Genomic DNA, 22512 nt, shown 5'->3' on the forward strand with positions numbered 1-22512 from the left:
ATTTAGAGGGATATTATTTAAAGGGAAATGATTTATTCTCCCCCTTTTTCTACTTGGGACACTCACCTCCTGCGTAAAAGAGTAGTGACCCAAAAATTGATCTAAGCATTGTTCCTTAGGCCCAGGAAATATATTTCTTGACTAATTGTTTTCTTGGAAAATTTTCTATTTCTACAATTTTGAGGGATATTATTTAAAGGGAAATGATATATTTCCCCCTTTTTCTACTTGGGACAGCCTCGCCTAGTGTAAAAGAGTAGTGACAAACTGATAAATACACCAGAAGGGGCTGTCCCAAGTTTGAATACTTCAACTTCCCTATTATAAATCAAGGTCACTGTTGCATGAGAGAGCAGTAACCTCATCAATTAGACAAAATCTTTTGAAACCCTCTGCTTTCTCATGCAACAGAGGGTTTGCGAAATTCCTTCTGCAATGGTCCCTAGCAAATCCCCTATGAAAATTGAACTAAAATAGTTCAACTTCAAGGTACCATTTCTTCATGTGTAATCGTGTAAGAGTGCTCTCTCTCTCTCTCTCTCTCTCTCTCTCTCTCTCCGAGATTTCGTGTTTGAGAAGAAGAAGATGCCACTTGCCACTTTCCAATATCTGGGTTTTCTAGCATCCCATCTCCAAATGCAGCAGCATTTGAGTGAAAGGAGGAATGGCAATATCTGTTTTTTCAGAGCACTTCATACCCTTCTTTTGATTCTAGAATGGCAAGGCCACCTCGAAAAAGCTTGGAAAGGAAGCCCCACTTCTTCAAAGTTCTCTTGGGAGATTTCTCCCACAGTCTGGTATTTCTCTTTTCTCTCTATTTCCAGATGAAAATCTTAGGTTTGCACTCTTTGCATGCAAAATAACCCATTATTCTGACCCCAAGATGGTGAGCTAAAAATGTTACTGTTTTTAAATTTGTGGAATATTTTTGCCTTTTCTTTTTGTTCCTCTCAATTTCCAGATTACAATCTTTGGTTTTGCATTCTTGGGACATAATCTTTCATTGCTAATTGCTTTGTATTTGCTTTAGAGTGGATGAATTTTTTTTTTACTATGAAATCGATGGTGCATTTGTTTGCTTTAAGGGTCTGTTCTGTTCTCTGTTGTTTCTTCCTACTTAGTACAATTTTTTAGTTTTTATTTGTGTTCTTTTTCATTTGTCTTGGAATTTAAAAATGGATAATAACCCATTATTCTGACCCCCAAATGCTGTGCTGAAATCGTAACTGACTTTAAATTTGTAGAAGATTCCACCAGCTTTCATGAAGCATATTTCAAAGGAAGCATCATCTAAAAGAACAGCCATTCTAGAGGGTCCTAGCAGTAAGGTTTGGCATGTGGAATTGAGTAAAAAAATCAATGGTACATATCTGCAGGAAGGTTGGCAGGAATTTGCCAAAGCCCACTCCTTGAGGGTTTCTGAATTTCTAGTTTTTAGATACGATGGAAATATGCGTTTCAATGTACTAATTTTCGATAAAACCGCGTGTGAGAGGGTAGTAATTTTTACCAGCGACAATTTTCAAGAACAAACTTTCTTCCATGGATATAAAAACCGAGGTAGGCCGCAGAAGAAGTCTCTGGATTTTGGTCACATCATCTCTCGGCAGAAAGCTTGCGAATTTGACTCGAAAGATCATCCGAGTGGCTCGCTTCGAGGTATGGAGAAGAAACTTCTTTGAACTAGCTTCTTCTTTATAAAGAAATTCTATTCCCTGAATCTTGAATTTGTAATCCATATAAAGAATTGCTTCCAACCTAGGATATCAATTTATCCTTCTTGAAATTTTTCTAAAGGATTCATTTAGCTGACCCCAACTAGTTTGGGACAAAAGCTTTGTTGAGTTTAGTTGAGTTGAGTTGAGTATGAGCTTTTCCAATTTTCCAAATAATTATTCATGTGTTTATATATAATAAGACTTAATTACTTCATGAACAACCCTGCAAATAGATTTTGAAGTTCAAAAATAGAAAAAGTGACTGTTATTTCATATTGAACTTCATGTCTCTTTGGAATAATTATCTATTTAGGCCATGTTTGGCAGCACTGAAATTTTTTTCAATGGAATATTACTTTACTAAGTGGTGAGAGAGAGGGGCAACGAGGGTTGGAGAGGGAGAGAATTGAGAGGGCACAAGGAGAGGATGAGAAGTCGTTGAAACACAGGGAAAAGAAAAACTCTACTCAAAATAGTTTTTCCCCTATTTTCAGCCATTCTGCACCATCACTCTTTGCCTCTCAATTCTTTCCCTCTTTCACCACTTAGTAAACTAATATTCCATGAAAAAAATTCCATAGTTGTCAAACATGGCCTTAAGGTGAAGAATAAGGAATGTATGCAGATATGCATGACTATTCATTTGAAGAATAAAGAATGTATGCGTGACTGTTTGCTGCTTCCATTTCTAATTTCTAAATCTACCACAGGGTTTAGATAACCATTGTTTGTATGATACAGGCAAATACAAGCCATCTCCTAAACCAGAGGGGGTTGTAAGGATTGAAGCAGAGGATCTTTACCTGCCTGCCTGTGTTGCTGGGAGAGTTCATTACTTGCGAAGAAGGCAGCATGTGATGTCAGAAGAAAAAGGAAAAGCCCCAGAAAGAGCCAACTCCTTTACCTCTAAATTTCCATATTTTACGAAAACTATCAATACATCAAATGTGCGCAGGGGATTCATTGTGGTGAGTCTATTTTGCCAATTTTTATGCCATTCAGTTCATTTTTTTAATTATGCCCTTTAATCTCCATCAAACCAATTTGTGACATAAGTGTTGTGATAACGTGTGTGTGTGTGTGTGTGTGTGTATATATTACATCTTTCATCGTGTTAGAGGCTAAATTTTATGGATGCCCTTAACTCGGAGCTATGCATCCTGGGAGCCAAAAAATTTCTCCTCTTGCCCCTCATATATCGTCCTTGGAACTTCGGCCATCACCAGGTGTGTCATCTCTCCTTCATCTTCTATTTAGAAACCCTCTCTACCTTATGTTCGCCATATTCGAAGCTCCATCGGAGAGAAGAAGAAGGAAGGAGAAAAGAGTAGAGAAGAGATAGAGAGAAAGTGAAGAGAAAGTAGAATAGGTATTCCTCTCATAACATGTAATATATATATATATATATATATATATATATGTGTGTGTGTGTGTGTGTGTGTGTGTGTGTGCCCAGGGTTCATGTACAATGTCTAAAATACCCTAATCGGGTATGTAATTACTCCACTTTGTCTAACACTCCCAATCAAGATGGAGTGTATATGTCATACATCCCCAACTTGGCACACATCATTTAACTTCGCTCTGCCTAGTGGTTTGGTAAACATGTTAGCTACCTGATCTCCCGATCTAGTAAAAACAATACATATTTTCCCTTTTTGAATCTTCTCACGAATGAAGTGGCAATCCACCTCAACGTGCTTCGTCCTTTCATGAAAGACTGGGTTTGAAGCAATATGAACCACTGCCTTATTATAACAATATAGTGATGCCGGAGATGAGGAAGGCAAGCCAATCTCTGACAGAAAAGATATCAACAAAATCAATTCCCCGCACATACGGGCCATGGCTCTATACTCCGCTTCTGCTCTTGACTTGGCTACCACATCCTGCTATTTACTTTTCCATGAAACCAACTTGCCTCCAACAAAGTTGTGGTACCCTGTAGTAGAACTCCCTTCAACAGGTGACCAAGCCCAGCATCAGTATAGTCCTCTAATCTCATGTGATTATGCCTTCTAAAGAATAGCCCTTTTACCAATAGCTTTCCTCATGTATCTTACAATCTAGGACACTCCTATCCAATGAGATGCACACGGTGAGCTGATGAGCTAGATCACCACATCGACTGGGAATGAGATGTTAGGATGGGTCATAGCCAGATAAATCAATTTTCCAACCAATGTTCTGTTTCTCCCTGGATCCTCTAGTAAATCCCCTTGATTAGGTTAGAGTTTGACATTGGAATCCATGGGTACTTCAGTAGGTCTCACTCTCTAGAGTCCCATTTCTTATTTTCTTTGTGACAGAGTCAATCCACCATGTGAATAGGCTACCTCCACTCCAAGAAAATACCTAAGGCGACCAAGATCTTTGGTGCAAAATTCCTTCTTAAGAAAACTCTTTAGTCTTTGTATGCCTTTGCTATTACTTCCGGTATTAATGTCGTCCACTTTAACTATTAGGAAGGTGTATCCTTTGTTAGACTGAGAGCAAAAACAGAATGGTCAACAACACATTGTTTCAAGTCAAATCGCATAACCGCCTCTATCAACCTCACAAACCAAGCTCAAGGAGACTGTTTAAGGCCATATAATGCTTTACGCTGACGGCATATTACATGCTTCATCTCCCCCTGAGCATCATACCCATGACGTTGCTCCACGTTGGGGGTAAAAACTGGACTTTAATGTGATGCCTACATGTGGCGCCACCATCAAAATGAGACCAATCAGCTAAAGCAACAGTACACGGACCCTTTGATGGATGGGCCGCCTCAGGTTACCTCCGACTCTGAGTGATCTTGTCCAGAGCTCTCACTCAGAGTGGAAACCTTCCGAGTCGAGCTGCGCCATCCCCAAGTGGATCACTGGCCATTTTGTCACTATCTCATGCTGTGAATGCAAGTATCCGTATCAAATCCCGCGTCTGTCGTATAAGATTCTGCACCTGCCAGCTACCAATTTGTCACCACCTCGAGAACCAAATCAACTATCCTATACATCGCTCTCCAGGATCGTACACACATGACTTGCCACGCTTGCATCTCCAGTGGTATATGTGGCCCACATCACCGCAACATCGCGCCTAGGAAACCACAACTCCCGCCTACAAAGGGGAACAACCCCCCCCCCCCCCCCCTCAAAAAAAAAAAAAAAAAAAAAAACCCCACTCTAGAAAGGACTCTCTCTCTCTCTCTCTCTCTCTCTCTCTTCATCTTCAGCACCAACACATACACTAGGCACCCAGTCGAATAGGTTCTTCCCCTCTGGTAAACATGCTCTCAGGTGAGCTCATCCACCCTTAGCTCACGACAATCTCCTCGCCTCTCCTCCATTCAGCTCTCCTTTTTCCTGGTGCCTCGGTCTGGCTTGAGTGTCGAAGGATTCCCCTGGAGTTCGTACTCCTGGTGGTCCTTAACCTTTTGTCTGTGGACGCAGGTCACAATTCAAACCAACCTATTGTGCTAGACCCAGCATGAGACAGGACCCCTGCATTCAGACCTTTTGCACTCGCGTACAAATTTGAGTAGCATCAGATTGGTGCTTTCATTTAGATCCGACCCCGCTGCAAGGCGTGGATCATTTTCTATGTCCCACCTTCGCCTCTGACACTGAAAATGGCTAACAACCATCATCTTGACCATGACCTCCCTTTCACAACTAAGATAACATGCGTCTCAATTCCGAAGAATCTTTGAGTCGTGTCATTCGAACCATACAAAGGCTTCACTGATTTCAAAGAATACATGGACGCATTTCCAGTCGCCTTACTTATGGGCAGCATGCCCAACATCATCATATGTTGAGTTTTCCGCTCCACCTTGGAAGGTAGCATGGGTCTGGTTCATTATATTCCAACCTAACTCTATAAGGTCCTACAAGGAACTCAATGAGCAAATGGCCGCATGCTTTGATGCCACTCGAGGATACTAGGGACCTCCATCTTCCTTAGCCACACTTAGACAACAGAAAGGTGAATCCCTTAAGAGCTACCTTCATTGATACAACGCAAGGGCCTACGCGGCCAGCCTTCAAGGTTCGGACAGACATAGAGACGGCAACATTCTCCTTCCAAGGGGGCTTACTAGACACCTCGCCCTCCCTCCAATAGTCTTTGCGGAGAAGGCCTCCCCAAAACATGAATGATTTAGCCGCTAGGGTTAACACCTTCATCTACATGAGCAACGCACATCTTCACCTGAAATCACGGAGGAGCACGAAATCCGCCCCTCCATCACTACTGAGTTCTAAACATTGGCCCGACTCGAGAGTGACCCCAGAAGATCGCCGCTTCGAGAAAGACCGCCTTCAACGTATCTCGGAGATACCTCCGTAAAGCGTGGGGATCATACCCCACTCAACACCCCGTTGGGGTTATCTTTGCGCACATATCCCAAGAAAACGGAAACCTTCTCCGATGGCTTGACAGGCTACGCTCTGGTGGCAAAAGAGTTGACCAAAGCAAGTTCTGTCGGTTCCACTAGGGCTACGGTTATGACATAAAAAACTGTCTTCTGTTAAAAGACCAAATCGAAGAACTCAGTTAGTAGGGCTTCTTCCGCGAATACATCGTGAGTCTACCCCCGTGGTAGTATGCGGCATTCACAACGCTCCATCCATGCGACAGACCGCGCAGGACCTTATCCTAAATTGCCGCCCCTGCTCTCCCTGAGACAACAATGACTCTTTAGTTCCCATCTTGTTCATTACATCCTCTCCGCGTCGAGGGGGATCAACACGCACCTCAACGCGTCTACCCCTCATTGGATGAGTTGATTCTTTCCACTTCTTACATCCTCTCTACGTCGAGGGGGCTCAACACACGCTTCATACGTGCCACCTCGCCGGATGAGTCTGTTCCTTCTGCCCGTTGTATCTTCTTTGTGTCCAGGGAAGCTTAACATGAGCTCGCCACCTCACCGGATGAGTCGACTCTTTCCTCACGTCCCACCCAAGAGGGAAGGGACCCGGCAACATTCAATACATTGGCATTTCGACAGTTTGTGGATTTCTCCGGCTTCATAGCCCTAGATGAGTGCAACTCGGGGGCACTTCGAACTCCCCAACCTCGCGGCCCCAGATGAGTACAACTCGTGGGGTAGACGAGTTCTTCATGAACTTCGTAATCCCGTGGATCTCTCCGGCTTAGCAGCCCCAGACGAGTGCAACTCGTGGGCTCGTCAAACTCCTCAACCTCGCAGCTCCAAAGGAGTACAACTCGCGAGCTAGACGAGTGCTTCATGAACTTCGCCATCTCGTGAATTTCTCTAGCTTCATAGCCCCAGACGAGTGCAACTCGCGAGCTCGTCGAACGCCCTAGCTTCGCGGCCCCAGATGAGTACAACTCACTGTCTAGACAAGTGCTTTATGGACTTTGGCATCTTGTAGATTTCTCTGGCTTCGCTGCCCTGACTAGTGCAACTCGCGTGCTCGTCGAACGCCCCAGCCTCGCGGCCCCAGACGAGTTCAACTCGCGGGCTAGAAGAATGCTTCGTGAACTTCGCCGTCTCGCGAATTTCTCCTGCTTCGTAGCCCCATCGTAGCCCAGACGAGTGCAACTCGCAGGCTCATTGAACGCCCCTGCCTCACGTCCCCAAATGAGGTTAACTCGCGGGCTAGACGTGTGCTTCGTGGACTTCACCATCTCGCGGATTTCTCCGGCTTCACAGCCCTAGACGAGTGCAACTCGCGGGCTTGTCGAATGCCCCAGCCACGCGGCCCCAGATGAGTTCAACTCACGAGCTAGACGAGTGCCTCTTGCATTTCATCAACAGAGAAGCCTCATTGCCTAGGTAAACATGCCTCGCTTACTAGACTTCTCCATAACCTAATCAACTTGATGGGGACATCAACAATGCGAAAGAATTCAAGGTTTACAAGCGCAGACGTGGACGAGACTGATGGTGGGGACTCCAGCATGGGCCACAGACATGGGCGTCCTTTTTTTAAAATTTATCTTCTATTTTCGTCATTTTATTTTAGCCTACTTTTTAGGAATGAAATCTCATCCGTTTGGCATGTTTTTGGTATTATTAGAAAGGTTTTTCAATTACCTATCTAATGAGCCGAAGATCACATGATTTGGATGTGATTTGAGCAAGTTATGGGTGTTTTTAGGAAGTGGTATAGGTCTATTACGTGATTACTATTTTAGGTAAGTTTTTATCTTTATTTAGTTTTACTTTGGATTAGATGAATGGTTGAGATTAGTTTTTTAACTTTAAGTTATCTTCTAGGGTTTCTTTTCTTATAAATATATCTTATGAAAACAATGGAAGAGACTTTTGACTATTGAATAAGGAATTAAAGTTGTTTGCAAAAGAAAGCTATTGAAGCTTGAAACTTCTTCTCTTCTCTCTTCTTGGTGGCTTGGAGCCATTCTTCTCAATCCCCTCTCATCTTCTCACTTCTATTCTCCTCTCAAATCAGCCATAAATAAGTAAGTCACTAGTTATTCAATTTTTTTGTGTTCTTGAACCCTAAAATACAAAACCCAAAATCCAAATATCTCTTACATCGTTTAAGATCTCATCTTGAAACTTTGAAGGACTAATTTTGGGATTAAACCGTAGCCATAGCAATCAAAATTCATAGTTTTACAACCCCTTTCGAGGCCAATCAAATTTTCACACCTTTCAAGCCCCACAACTTGCTTTTGGGGATTGAAAGCGTAATCGGCCAACGTAGCTGCCTCCTAAACCTGCAAATCTGATTTCTTTCATCATTTAAACCTATTATCTTTCAACCCACAGCAGTTTACCCTGAATTTCCAGATCTGTCCAAATTACCTAAATACCCGTATGGCCTAAATTGGACCGATTTGACCCTTTTTTATTGCTGCAGAAATTTATTACTGCTTTTTCATTAGATTATTGCTGATTTCTCATCAAAATAAGGTTTAATTCATAGGTTTTGGTACTGTTTTAATTATTCTACTTGGTCGCACGTTTAAAACCCTGTTTTGGACTAATTTTACCCTTAACTAGTTCCCAAAGGACCCTTTAACTATCGACTAATTTGTTTAAGGTTTATTTCATGCTAATTGTGTTCTTTCTCATTATTTAATGCAAATTTAAGCCTCGATATTGCTGCTGTCCGCAAAATTAATTTTGCTTTAAATCAACCCTACTTAACCCGTAAGTGCCTCTAGCCTTTAGATTCAGCCCTAAGAGTTCCTATAGTCTTTAATCTCATTAGGAGTGTAGGGTTTTTCCCTTATTTTGGTATTATCCTGCATCAACTTGGTATCAGAGCCTAGAGTTAGTTGTAGGAAACCTTTAGGGTGTTAGTGTCCATATTAGTGTTTAATTTTCCTTTGCATGCCCACAAGGAGTGGTAGAGATTACCACACGATGACTTCTAGCAATCCAGTATCTGATGATGTGTTAGCTCAACTTATTAGAGACACGAGGGCAGATCTGAATCTTCTCCGCAAAAAGATACGGCTTAGCATAATGGACCGTGAAGCTCACACTCAGGAGCTACAAGCCGTTAGTAATGAGATTTAAGACATGCAGAGAAGGCCTGCTGCTTTAAAAGGTCTTAGGCAAACTAATCCTGAACAACGAACTGTCCAGAATGAACAACCTAGGTAAGGAAACCAAGGAATCCAAAATCCAGCACTTGATCTCGAAATAGAAGTCGTCAATCAAAACCAAGGTGGCCAACATCAGAATAGTATGATGGGAACCGAGTTGAAATTTTCTAGTGCGTACCACCCACAAACAGATGGTCAGGTAGAGGTCATTACTAGGAGTCTAGGGAATCTCCTTCGGTGTCTTGTTGGTGACAACCTTTCTAGTTGGGATAGAGTTCTACCTCAAATTGAGTTTGCCTATAATAGTTCTGTGAATCGTAGAACGGGTCTTTCCCCTCTTCAGATTATCACAGGCTATTCCCCTAGGAAACCAGTTGACCCTATTCCTGCTGTAGCTAGTGCCAGTTCTAGAGTTTCCGAGTCTTTTGCGCAACACATTCGAGACTTACATGCATAAATAAGAAGAAATATTATAATTAGCAATGAAACATATAAATCTTATGCAGATGTACATCAAAGGTTACAGGAATTCCAAGAAGGTGACATGGTAATGGTAAGGATTAGGCCAGAACGTTATGGTAAGCGCGTAGTTAGCAAACTACATGCTCGTGGCGAGGGACCTTTTAAAATAATTAAAAAGATTAGTGCTTGTTGAGAGAGGTAGAGAAAAGAGAGAAAGTAAAGAGTGAGAGAAAAGATTGAGTTAGGGTTCTCCCCCTCACTCATGTAATATAAATAATAAAGAGTGAAGTACAAAGACAAGTATGCCCTTGGGCATTACAATAAAGACTTAAAGACCTGTTAACACTCCCCCTCATGCTGGAATGTAGATATCTAACATTCCTAGCTTGTTACAATTATCAACTAACTTAGCTTAGCTCTACTTAGAGGCTCTGTGAACATGTCTGCTAATTGATCTGTAGATCTGGTAAACACAGGAGATATGTAGCCCCGCTGAATCAAATCTCTAATGAAATGACAATCCACTTCAATATGTTTGGTCCTCTCATGGAAGACTGGATTTGTGGCAATGTAAATGGCGGATTTTTTGTCACATTATAACTGAGCTGGAGAAGAAGAAGGAGGAAATCCAATCTCTGAAAGTAAGGAACGTAGCCACATGAGTTCCCCACTCGTATGAGACATAGCTCTATATTCTGCCTCGGCACTGGATTTAGACACGACATCTTGTTTCTTACTTCTCCATTAAACAAGATTACCTCCAATAAAGGTGCAATATCCTGTAGTAGACCGCCTATCAGCCGGAGATCCTGCCCAGTCTGCATCAGTGTATCCTTCAATTCTCTGGTGCCCATGCCTCTGAAATAACAACCCTTTACCTGGTGAACTCTTCAGATATCTCAATATCTGAAGTACAACAACCCAGTGTGGAGTGCGAGGTGAGCTCATATGCTGGCTAACAGCGCTAACTGCAAAGGTAATATCTGGACGTGTAACAGTAAGATAAATGAGCTTACCAACTAACCGTCTGTATCGCCCTGGATCTTCTAACAGGACTCCCTCCTCAGGGAGTAATTTCATATTCTGGTCCATAGGAGTTGATGCAGGCTTGACTCCCAAACAACCTGTCTCATCAAGAAGATCCAGAACATACTTCCTCTGTGAGAGGTAGATACCCCTAGTCGAATAGGCAACGTCAATGCCCAGGAAATACCGAAGACGACCCAAATCCTTAGTAGAGAACTCTGTCTGAAGGAAGGATTTGAGCCTCTTAATGCCACCTGTATCGCTACGAGTGATAATGATATCATCGACATATACTATCAACAGAACACAACCAGCCTGAGACTGAAAATTGAAGACGGAGTGATCAACTGTACACTGCTTCATGCCAAAGCGAATAAGTGTAGCACTGAACTTCCCAAACCATGCTCTCGAAGATTGTTTGAGACCATAAATGGATTTCCTCAAACGGCAAACAAGAGAAGATCTCTCCCCCTGAGCAACATATCCAGGAGGTTGCTCCATATAGACCCTCTTCCTCCAAATCACCATGAAGAAAGGCATTCTTTACATCCAACTGATGAAGATGCCAGCCATGATTCACAGCAAGGGATAGCAGGACACGGACAGAAGGAATTTTCGCAACTGGTGAAAAAGTCTCGCCATAATCAATCCCATATGTCTGCGTGTACCATTTGGCAACAAATCGAGCCTTAAGGCGCTCAACTGTGCCATCAGGAAGGTGCTTGACTGCATAAACCCAGCGACAACCAACGTGGCGAGCACCATATGGTAGAGGGACCAAATCCTATGTCTGATTGGCCTGAAGGGCCTGCATCTCAAGATCCATAGCCGCCCGCCAGCCTTGATGATCAAGTGCCTCCTGTAGAGTCTTAGGTAGAGAAATAGAGGACAAAGACGAAACAAAACTACGAAATACAGGGGTGAGAAAGTCATAAGACACAAAAGAGGAAATGGGATGAGCAGTACTGCGAGACCGAGTGCGAGAGGCAATGGGAGAGTCAGAATGTACCTCAGAAGTGGGGATCTCCGGCTGAGATGATGATGGCTCGGGCAGGGCTGAATGAGCAACAGATTTGGTCCGACGCTGATACTGCTTCAATGGTGGAGGAAGAGGGGCTGCACAAGGCGCTGACGTCGGCATAACTGTAGAATCAACTGTAGGGGAGGAACTGGACACCGGAGGTGTAGAAACAGGGATGGGATCAGGAAGAACCGGAAGAGGAAGAACAAGAGTATGCGAGGAATCCTCCTGAAGTGTAGAGGGGGAGGGATCCAACGAGATGAGCGGACTAAAAAATGACTGAGTCTCAAAGAATTTAACATCCACCGAGACAAAGGGTCGTCGCAGGTGAGAGTTGTAGCAACGATAACCCTTTTGGGTCCGAGAGTAACCTAGAAAGATACACCGTTCGGCCCGAGGACCCAACTTATCTAATCCTGACCCAAGAACGTGGACAAAACAGAGACAGCCAAAAACTCGAGGTGTAAGAGGGAAAGGGTCAGAGGTAGGACGGAGAATCGAGAACGGAGAGGTGCCACCAAGGACCGAAGAGGGAAGCCTATTCGCCAGGTAAAGGGTTGTTATTTCAGAGGCATGGGCCCCAGAGAATTGAAGGATACACTGATGGCATACCTTTTTGGCAGAATATAATGCCGCAGTGTCCTCCCATACCTTTTTGGCAGCAGGGAGATCCATCATGGTGCTACCAATGGCAGGGGTTATACTCTGCCATAGAAGTGTACGAACAAGGGCATCATCTACATCCCAATCATCAAAGGTAAGGTCAGTCTCAGGAGGGGGATCACGACGAATAATAGAAATCTTTCGTTGGGCCTTCAGATATGTCTCAACAGCAATCTTCCAAGTCAAATAGTTGGATCCATCAAGACGGGAAGTGGTAATCGGTGGGAATGACGCATCCACCGAAGACAAAGACGACGACGCAGCCTGACGCGGCTGGGAACTAGTAGCCATAGCTGGAGTACGAATAGTAGGGTCCTCAATATGAGGGGTATCTTCCATAAGAGACCGGGAAGAAGACTGAAGAGGACCAACAACGAGCAAGTAGAGACAAGGATGAAGACTATAAGCAAGCTAATAGACCGCGGCTTCGTGAGGACAACATATGCATAAGGGAGGCATGAGATAGCCTCACGACATAAAGACAAAGTCGAGACAACTCCGAGCCACAAACATCACAATGATGTAAGTACAAATCCAGAACAACACCATGAAGATAGTGATCAAGCCGAACAAGAAAATCTAGGGCATAACTATGACCCAAAAGAAGAAGAAGAGATTATGATGGATCAGATTAGGGCAAGGAAGAGTGGGGAAAAGAGGGTACTGTAGAGGTACTGTAGCGATTCACTGTAGCAATACTATAGCGGGTACTGTAGCAAAGAATGGAGGGGTTATGGTTAGGGTTAGGGATGGAGAAGATGGAGGTGGATGTTAAGGTTAGGGTTTGGGAAAAAAGAAGGAAAGAAAAGAAAAGAAAAGAAAAGAAAATGGCCCTAGGCATCCATGCCCTAGAGCTCTGATACCATATTGAGAGAGGTAGAGAAAAGAGAGAAAGTAAAGAGTGAGAGAAAAGATTGAGTTAGGGTTCTCCCCCTCACTCATGTAATATAAATAATAAAGAGTGAAGTACAAAGACAAGTATGCCCTTGGGCATTATAATAAAGACCTAAAGACCTGTTAACAGTGCTAATGCTTATGTTTTGGATCTTCCATCTGACATGGAAATTAGTAGTACATTCAATGTTGAAGACCTTGCACCATATCATGAACCCTTTTCTACCGTTGAAAATTCCAAATATGTTTCATCACCGCCCATCCCAGTGCTACCCCCTTCTACCCCACCATTACCAAGATTTGACAAAACAAAGGAGGTAATAGAAGACATATTGGATGAGAAGATTGTTTCCACTCACACCGGCGGAGTCAGAAAGTTCCTAGTTCGATGGCGAGGACGACCACAGATCGATGATTCCTAGATCATAGCCAATGAGCTTCAGGAGCTCCATCCAGACTTATGGGAGCAGTACGAGCAATTTAATTCACCAGAGGCGAATTCTTCCAAGCCGGGGAGAAATGATGGGGACATCAACAATGCGAAGAATTCAAGGTTTATAAGCGCAGACGTGGACGAGACTGATGGTGGAGACTAGCATGGGCCACGAACATGGGCGTCCTTTTTTATTATTTATCTTTTATTTTCGTCATTTTATTTGTAGCCTACTTTTTAAGCATCAAATCTCAGCCGTTTAGCATGTTTTTGGTATTATTAGAAAGATTTTTCAATTACCTATCTAATGAGCCCAAGATCACATGATTTGAATGTGATTTGAGAAAGTTATAGGTGTTTTTAGGAAGTGGTATAGGTCTATTACATGATTACTATTTTAGGTAAGTTTATATCTTTATTTATTTTTACTTTAGATTAGATGAATGGTTGAGATTAGTTTTTTAACTTTAAGTTATCTTCTAGGGTTTCTTTTCTTATAAATATATCTTATGAAAGCATTGTAAGGGACTTTTGACTATTGAATAAGGAATTAAAGTTTTTTTGCAAAAGAAGCTATTGAAGCTCGGAACTTCTTCTCTTCTCTCTTCTTGGTGGCTTGGAGCCATTCTTCTCAATCCACTCTCATCTTCTCACTTCTATTCTCCTCTCCAATCAGCCATAAACAAGCAAGTCATTAGTTCTTCAATTTTTTTTGTGTTCTTGTACCCTAAAATACAAAAACCCATAATCCAAATATCTCCTACATCGTTTAAGATCTCATCTTGAAACTTTGAAGGACTTATTTTGGGATTAAACCTTAGCCGTAGCAATCAAAATTCATAGTTTTACAACCCCTCGAGGCCAATCAAATTTTCACACCTTTCAAAGACACAGGGTACGTAGAGAAATTCTCATTTATTATTTCAAAGTTTTACAAGAAAGGCTCGATGCCATTACATACACGGAACACTGCTTCCCAGGACGAGACCTGAGGTTGCCTTTACCTATACTCTAGCCTGAGCAGTCGTTCTGAGAACATGCTGCGAGCACTTCCAGTCCGCTGGCACCACTCTGCCTTCGCTCCTACCCCAGCCGCCCTCTTAAAAGTCTCCCTTAGTCCGAAACAGACAACAACACAAGAAGAGAAGGAAAGATAGGTGCTGCCACCGGGGTGTATGAGAAGGCTAGGGCACTCCAAGCTCGCTACCCCCGCCAAGGTCCCCTAAACTACCAGATGTAGCATCAGATATACTATCCTTAGGGAGGACCCGCAGAGGAGGCTGTGAAGTCTGGTCGTATGTAGACATTACGGCCGAGACGACTCCACTTTGCATGGTGGAAACACGAGGCGAACCCCAATTGCAAACAAATGGTGAAATCCTTTCGAAATCAAGTCCCATTCTCCAGGTCTGCCGAAAGAAGGAAGAAGCATCACCTCTCATGAGGGAAAAGGAGTAAAGAAAATTGAACATTGGATAGACACCAAAGATGGAAGCAGAGATGCTCCTTTTTGGTCCTTTTTATAGACTGCTCCACACCGATCGAGATGCCACTGACCGCATCCGTGGTGTGGATCGCAACACAGATCGCACGGTCCAAATCCCTTTGGTACTCCCATGTTACCGCCATCATCATTTCGTTCTCGCTTCCCATGGACTCCTACGCGCTTTAACTCCTTAACCGTTTCAAAAACGTGCGCTTTAACCGTGCCCCTTCGATTCAGGATCTCTCCATTAACTTCGGAAAATGAAGCGACTCTCGTCCAAAGCATACTCTTTCTCCAAGCAATCCTGCGCCTGAGAGAATGCGTATCCTTAACCGTTTCAAAAACGTGTGCTTTAACCGTGCCCCTTCGATTCAGGATCTCTCCATTAACTTCGGAAAATGAAGCGACTCTCGTCCAAAGCATACTCTCCCTCCAAGCAATCCTGCGCAGAGAGAATACTACGCAGATTCTAAGGCAACTACCACTACTTCACTCGTGCTAACTCAAGGAAGTGGGGGGCTTATATGTTGGGGGTAAAAATCAGACTTTAATGTGATGCCTGCACGTGGCGCCACCCTCACAATGAGACCACTCGTCCAAAGCAGCAGTACACGACCCCTTCGATGGAGTGCTCGCCCCAAAATGCCTCCGACTCCGAGTGATATTGACCAGAGCGCTCACTACGAGTGGAAACCTCCTGAGTCGCATGATGCCATCCCCAAGGGGACCGCTAGCCGTCTTGTCACTGTCTCATGCTGTCTCCACAAGTATCCATATTAGATCCTGCCTCTGTCGTACAAGATTTTGTACCTGTCAGGCCGCCAATCTGTCACCACTTGAGAAATAAATTAGCTATCATGTCACATCACTCTCTAGGATCGTACACGCATGACTTGCCATGCCGTCATCTCTTTTATATGTGGTCCACGTCACCGCAACATCGCACGTAGGAAACTGACACTCACACCTACATAGGGGAACCCCCACTTAAGAAAGGAAACTCTCTCTTCCATCTCCAACACCAACACATACACTAGGCACCCAGTTGAACCAGGTTCATCTCCTCTGGTAAACAGGTTCTTCTCCTCTGGTAAACATGCTCTCAGGCATGCGTATCCGCCCTTTTCTCACGACGATCCTCTCGTCTCTCCTTCGTCTAGCTCTTCTTTTTACTAGTGACTTGGTCTAGCTTGAGTGTCGAACGGAACTCCGGGTGGTCCTTAACGTTTTCTCTGTGGACGCAGGTCATAGATCGAACCAACCTACCGTGATATACCCAATAGGAGGCAGGATCTCCGTATCAGAATTGTTAGCACTCCCGACATATTTGAGCAGCATCACTTCATAAAGATTTCTTCCTACATGTCACGATGTAGAAAAGCATTTTTGCGTCCAATTGATAACGTGACCAACTCATGTTCACCGACGTAGAAATCAAAATACGAACAGACGAAATTTTTGCAACCAGAGAGGTCTCTTTATAATCGGTGCCAAAGGTCTGTGTGTAACCTTTTTTTATGACATAGGGTATCCCCACCCCAATTTCTAGGGCGGGATTATTCCCTACGGATGTGCGCAATCACCCATAAACCACGCGCATCGGGTAAGCCCGGGGGGATTTGAACTCGCTTCAATGGGGAGCATACCCATGAATTTAAGCCAAAGAGCTACACCCGTATGGGTTAAGCCTGTGTGTACCCTCTGGCAATCAGTTGTGCTTTCAGTCTTTCAATTGTCCATTTCGTAAGTATTTCATTGAAAATACCCAACGACAACCTACTACTTGGGCACCAGAAGGAAGAGGGACCAACTTCCAAGTATCATTAGAGTGAAGTACACTCATCTCAGAATCCATTGCAGCTCGCCAACCTAGATGAGCTAATGCTTCTGCAACAGAACGAGGAACAGAAATAGAGGACATGGGTGATAGAAAAGAACGGTAACCCGACGAAAGCGAGCACAAGACACAACATCAGAAATTGAATATGTAACAGAATAAGAAAGTGTGCGAGAAGAAACTAGGCCATCATAAACTATAAGAGAAGGAACCAGTACTTGGGAGACGGAGTCAGATCTGCTAGGTTGGGAAGGAGGAGGGTCACATGAAGGGCGTTCTGCATAAGTAGGGAAAACAATCTATCGAGTACCACGGGTATATACCTGTACTGTAGACGGTAAAGAAAACAAAGATGAGGATGGTAAAAGGAAGAGGAAGTGGAGGCTCTCCAGTAGACATGTCAGGAGAGTCAACGAAGGTATCCTTAAAAAAGGTGACATCGGTAGAGATATAGACTCTTCTCAGTTAGGACTGTAACAAGGGCAGCCCTTTTGGGTCTTGGAGTAGCCAAGAAATATGCACTTCCTAGCACAAGGATAGAGCTTATCCAGGCCAGGAGATATATTATGTATAAGGCAAACACAACAAAAAACTCGAGGAAGAAGAGGAAACGACTCGCTATATAGGTGCAAAAAAGAGAAAGAGGTCTGATGATTTAGAATAGAACATGGAAGACGATTTGCTAGGAAACAAGCAGTGAGGACAGCATCGACCCATTAAGGATTCAACACCCGTTTCTGAAACATAATGGTTCGTTCAACATCCAAAAGATACCGAAGCTTCCTCTCGGCAACCCCGTTCTGCTGAGAAATGTCGACACAAGAGGGTTGATGAACAATACCATGAGTTTCTAAGAACTGCTTAAAGCCATTAGATGTGAAGAAGTATTCACGAGCATTATCACTACGCAAACATTTAATAGAACAGTAATATTGATTAGAAATTTCACAATAAAAATGATGAAAAGCAATAAGCACCTCAGAACGATCTTTTATGAAGAGAAGCTGTGTCATTCTAAAAAAGTCATCAACAAATACAACGAAATATTTAAAGCCAAATGAGGAGGTAGTTCGAGATGGACCCCAGACATCCGATTAGACTAACTCAAAAGTACTTGATACACGACTAACAACTTAGAAGGAAAAGAGACGCGATGATTTTTACTAAACTAACAAGACTCATATTGAAGCATACTAATTGGATTAGAAACAAGCGAAGAACATTGTAGCTTTTTCGCGAGAGGGTGGCCCAAATGACAATGCTACTGAAACGAGTCAACAATACTCCATAAAGCTTACCATGATCAAGATAATGTAGGTTGTTCCCTTCATGATCCGAACCAATCCCCCTCCCAGTCTTCATATCATGAAATGTACAATAAGTAGGAAAGAAAGTCACAGAACAATGGAGTTTTTTAGTCAGTTGACTAACGTAAAGCAAATTAAATGAAAAACTAGGAACACAAAGAACAAAGGAAATGGACAAGCTGGAATTAGGAAGGCTATCCCAACCCTTGAAACTAGAGAGTTAGTCCCGTCAGCCAAAGTGACAGAAGTACCAGATGAAGAATATGACTAAAATGAAGTAAATCAGATTTACCAGTCATATGGTTGGAGGCTCCAAAGTCAATGAGCCAAGAGCTAGAACTATTGAGAAAACATGATGGGGTGCTTTCCTTGGCGAGAATGGCCGTAGGATGTATGCCTTTCTCCTTGGACTTAAAAAATTCATCATATTCTTATGGTTGGGAAACAACCAAAGTATTAGTCGTCTCAACAGGAACCGAGGAAGAACTCTCCAGGGCAGCAATAGAGACATGATGGGCATATCTAGGCGGCCAGGGAGGGGGGGCAGCTAGGTTTTGGATGACGGAGGGGGCGGTTAGGGTTCTGACGAGCGTAGGGTGGTGCGGCTAGGAGGGAAGAAAAAGGATAGGGGAGGGAGGTAGCAACATTTTGTAAGTTTTTTTTTTTTTTTGGGGGCGGGGGGGGGGGGGGGGGGTTGTTCACTACATGAAAGAGGGGGGGGGGGGGGGGGGGGGGGGGCGCTGCGCTCCAGGAAATCAGAAAACCCAAAGGGTTTTTTTCCTCACTTTTTCGATGCTAATAAGAACCTATAGCTCTGATACCATGTTCGTCGTATTTGAAGCTCCATTGGAGAGAAAAAAAAAGAAGGGAGAAAAGAGAAGAAGAGAAGAGGTGGAGAGAAAGAGGAGAGTAGAATAGCTCTCCCTCTCATAACATGTTATATATATATATATATATATATATGAGGAAAGTTTTTCCTTCTCTAGTCCACCGACCAATAACACAGTGGGCCCATGTTGTTTGGATGATCCAAAGCATTCATTTGATGGGCCTTGGCATAGATAGGGTGTGCCCAAAAAATCAGCTCCATAGGATCATCCTAGCCCTTCGATTTGTGGATGTTAAAAATGGTTTGTGAGCCATGCACAGATAGCTTATGTGCAGCTGCACACACACACACACACGTGTGTGTATGTGTGTAACTAGGGTTCATGTACAATGTCTAAAATACCCCTACCCCGCTTCGTCTAACACCTTACAAGAGTGCTATTGCATTTATAAGGTCAATGGTAACAAAAGACATTTTAGTAGAGAGGAGTACAGGAATGCTGCAATTCTACTTTATGTTTTGGACATTGGTTCCCTTTGACAAACGAAAAAGACCCGGTTTGCTCCTATTAACTACTCTTTGATTACGTTTTGATTGATTGTCTTTTTTAGAACATTTTATGAGATTTCTTCATTATTCGTGAAGCTTGCATGCCAGATATTGATGATTAGAACACTCTACCCCTGACCAAGTGTTGGGCTCTCAAAGGCTTTGAGCAAATGAGACCCTACCTTGTTTTGGACATCCATTTTACGCGTGTGTTCTGAGTACAAAATCAAAGTATCAAACAAAACATTATGGACAAATGCGCAAATAATCCTCAGCATTGGGCATTTTGGTGAAGTTTTATGATTTTTTCTAAATGTTTTAATCTAGGTTTGTATATTGGTACTTTATATTTTACGCAATGAACTTAGATATAAGCTGGGTCAAAATATTGAAGATAAGAGGACCAACCGTGCTTCACAATTCACATTGCTTTGGAATTTTTTCTCAAGGACATAATTCAAATTTAGGGTGCTACATGGCACTTGGGATAAAAAAGGCTGGAAGTAATGGGGTCGTGCTCCATGATGGATCCTATTAATGAACTGTTGGGAGTTTGAGACTATATTCCACATGTAATTTCATGATCATATTTGACTCTTTTTTTCTGGGTGTGAGTTTTTTTTTTTTTTTGAGAGGGTGTGTGTCTGTTGAGGAAGTACAAGAGTAATAAATATGATAATAAGAGGAACATAGTTGCCACTTTCGCGGTTCTCGTTAGTCCGGATGTTTGTCTAGAAAGCTGATAGAATTCCTCAGATGTTTGTCTAGAAAGCTGATAGAATTCCTCAGGAGATCTATGCTGCTGGTGGTTAGTTCTGTATGGGCTTATTTATCTTTTTAATGAAAAAATACCACTAAGAAAGCGTTTTTATGATTTCGGGCTTAAGGTACTACGGATCGGTGCTTGGTGAAGATGTCAAAGAAGCATCTGTAAATGGATACAAATTGTTACATTCGGAAAAAGATTGTTAAATATTAAATTGTAATAATGAATTGGTTCCATTGTAATTTGTAAGAACTGCGACATGATTGGTTTCTCTGTAAATGGATACAAATTGTTACATTCGGAAAAAGATTGTTAAATAATATTAAATTGTAATAATGAATTGGTTCCATTGTAATTTGTAAGAACTGCGACATGATTGGTTTCTCTCTCTCTCTCTCTCTCTCTCTCTCTCTCTCTCTCTCTCTCTCTCTCTCTCTCGCGCGCGCGCGCATGCGCCCGCCCGTGAATATGCTCGTGTGACTCCACTTTCCTTTTTTTCTTTTTGTAGGTAAGTTTGTAGGAAGAGAAGAGAGGAGAGAGAAATCTTGAGATGGGTTGAACATAATAAATTCTTCCCACTCCCCTTTCCCCGGCTTGGACAGGCAGGTTTAGAATTCGTGAAAAAAAAAAAAAAAATTAGCATTCCTCATGTAATAATCAATGCTTTAGTTGCAACATTTAGATCATGAGTTCATGACCAACTTGCATGTTGTTGTCCCAGTAACTGTTTTCTACTGATTAGCTATTACATATGTAGGTAATACCAGTTCGTTTCGCGAGGGCACATCTTCCTAGAGGAAAATTCATGATTATCCTCCAAGATCCGAATGGGAAGGCATGGGAAGTGAGGTATATTACCACTATATCCAGTGGGTGGAGTGTCTTATCTGCTGGGTGGATTGCCTTTGCACGAGGTAACAATCTTGAAGAAGGAGATTCCTGCATATTTGAGCTTGTGGGTAAGCTCAAAATGCATGTCCATATTTTCCGACTGTCCAAAGAAAATAAGGCACATATCAAATCTCAAGCCATCTGATGGTTTTTGGGATGCTTAAAGTTCTGTTCCTTTGGTCCTCTAGCAGCAGTGCAGCACCATGCAATTCTGTCTCTTAACTGCAGTAGGGAAATTACTTCCATTTTGCGAGGAGGAAGTTGTTTCTAACCAGGCATGGTATGTAACCAAATACTGATGTATAGATGCTCTGTACATATGTCTTCTTGGTTGAAAGAGAACACGATCTGTATATAGGTACTCTGTATATATGTGTATCTTTCCTTGGTTGAAAGTGAACATATAGTACAAAAAACTGCATATATTTTGTATGTTTTACCAGTTATATTTTCTTTACGGTCTGTTTCTTTCGGCTTAAAACAAAATTTTCACCATTTTTCCACTTAAAGATGGGTGTAAAATTTGTTTTACACCCATTTTACATCGAAAGAAACAGTCTTAAGAATTCTTCTGGCTGCCTTGCATGGGCAGCACTCCGCATCAATAGGAGGTAGTGTGCATATATGCACATAGGCCAGTTTATGGATGTTACATTCAACCAAAGACTGGTTATCTTTTTATTTAATTATTTATTTTTTGGGCTTTTTCCTGTAAACCAGGTTAGAAGGGACATGAGGTCTCTTTGAAAGCCACCAAAATTTATCATTATCTGTAACTAAGATTAGTTTAGTTTAGTTTTATTTGCAGATGAGGCATTAAGGCACATCTTTGGAAGCCGCTAAATACATCATTGGGCATTTTCCTGAGTAATTAAATGAAGTAGCTGAAATGACTGCGGAAGGGTAATTTCAAAACTGAATATTCACCCATTAGGGACATCATAAGATCCAAAAAACAGTTTTTCCCCTTTTAACGTTTTACCTTTAGGCTCCTTTTCTTTTGACGTAAAAATGGACGTAAAATTTGTTTTATGTTGTAAAAATGAACATAAAACAAATTTTATGACCAATTTTATGTCGAAAGAAATGGA

General features: G+C 42.5%; 1 protein-coding gene across 2 annotated transcripts; it reads left to right on the forward strand.

Annotated features, from left to right (window-relative positions):
• Positions 1-591: 591 nt before the first annotated feature.
• Positions 592-21878, forward strand: LOC143853059 (B3 domain-containing protein Os01g0723500-like). 2 transcript variants are annotated; one of them, XM_077362774.1, is made up of 4 exons: positions 592-797; positions 1245-1659; positions 2460-2686; positions 21288-21878. In XM_077362774.1, the coding sequence occupies exons 1-4, from the start codon at positions 717-719 to the stop codon at positions 21564-21566; spliced, it is 1002 nt and encodes a 333-aa protein (XP_077218889.1). In that variant the 5' UTR covers positions 592-716; the 3' UTR covers positions 21567-21878. The 2 variants fall into 2 exon arrangements, with proteins under 2 accessions (XP_077218889.1, XP_077218890.1); XM_077362775.1 differs by having other exon boundaries at positions 1248-1659.
• The last annotated feature ends 634 nt before the right edge of the window (positions 21879-22512 follow it).

Source organism: Tasmannia lanceolata, unplaced genomic scaffold (genome assembly GCF_043159265.1).
Source record: "Tasmannia lanceolata isolate RefF3 unplaced genomic scaffold, GAP_Taslan_0.1 ptg000019l, whole genome shotgun sequence".
NCBI classification, from domain to species: Eukaryota; Viridiplantae; Streptophyta; class Magnoliopsida; order Canellales; family Winteraceae; genus Tasmannia; species Tasmannia lanceolata.

What these genes read in the sequence shown, in the direction of transcription:
- LOC143853059 (XM_077362774.1), top strand. Translation starts at nt 717, where the DNA reads ATGGCAAGGCCACCTCGAAAAAGCTTGGAAAGGAAGCCCCACTTCTTC. An exon ending in GAGATTTCTCCCACAGTCTG is followed by an intron (nt 798 to 1,244) that starts GTATTTCTCTTT and finishes TTAAATTTGTAG; the next exon opens with AAGATTCCACCAGCTTTCAT. An exon ending in TCCGAGTGGCTCGCTTCGAG is followed by an intron (nt 1,660 to 2,459) that starts GTATGGAGAAGA and finishes TGTATGATACAG; the next exon opens with GCAAATACAAGCCATCTCCT.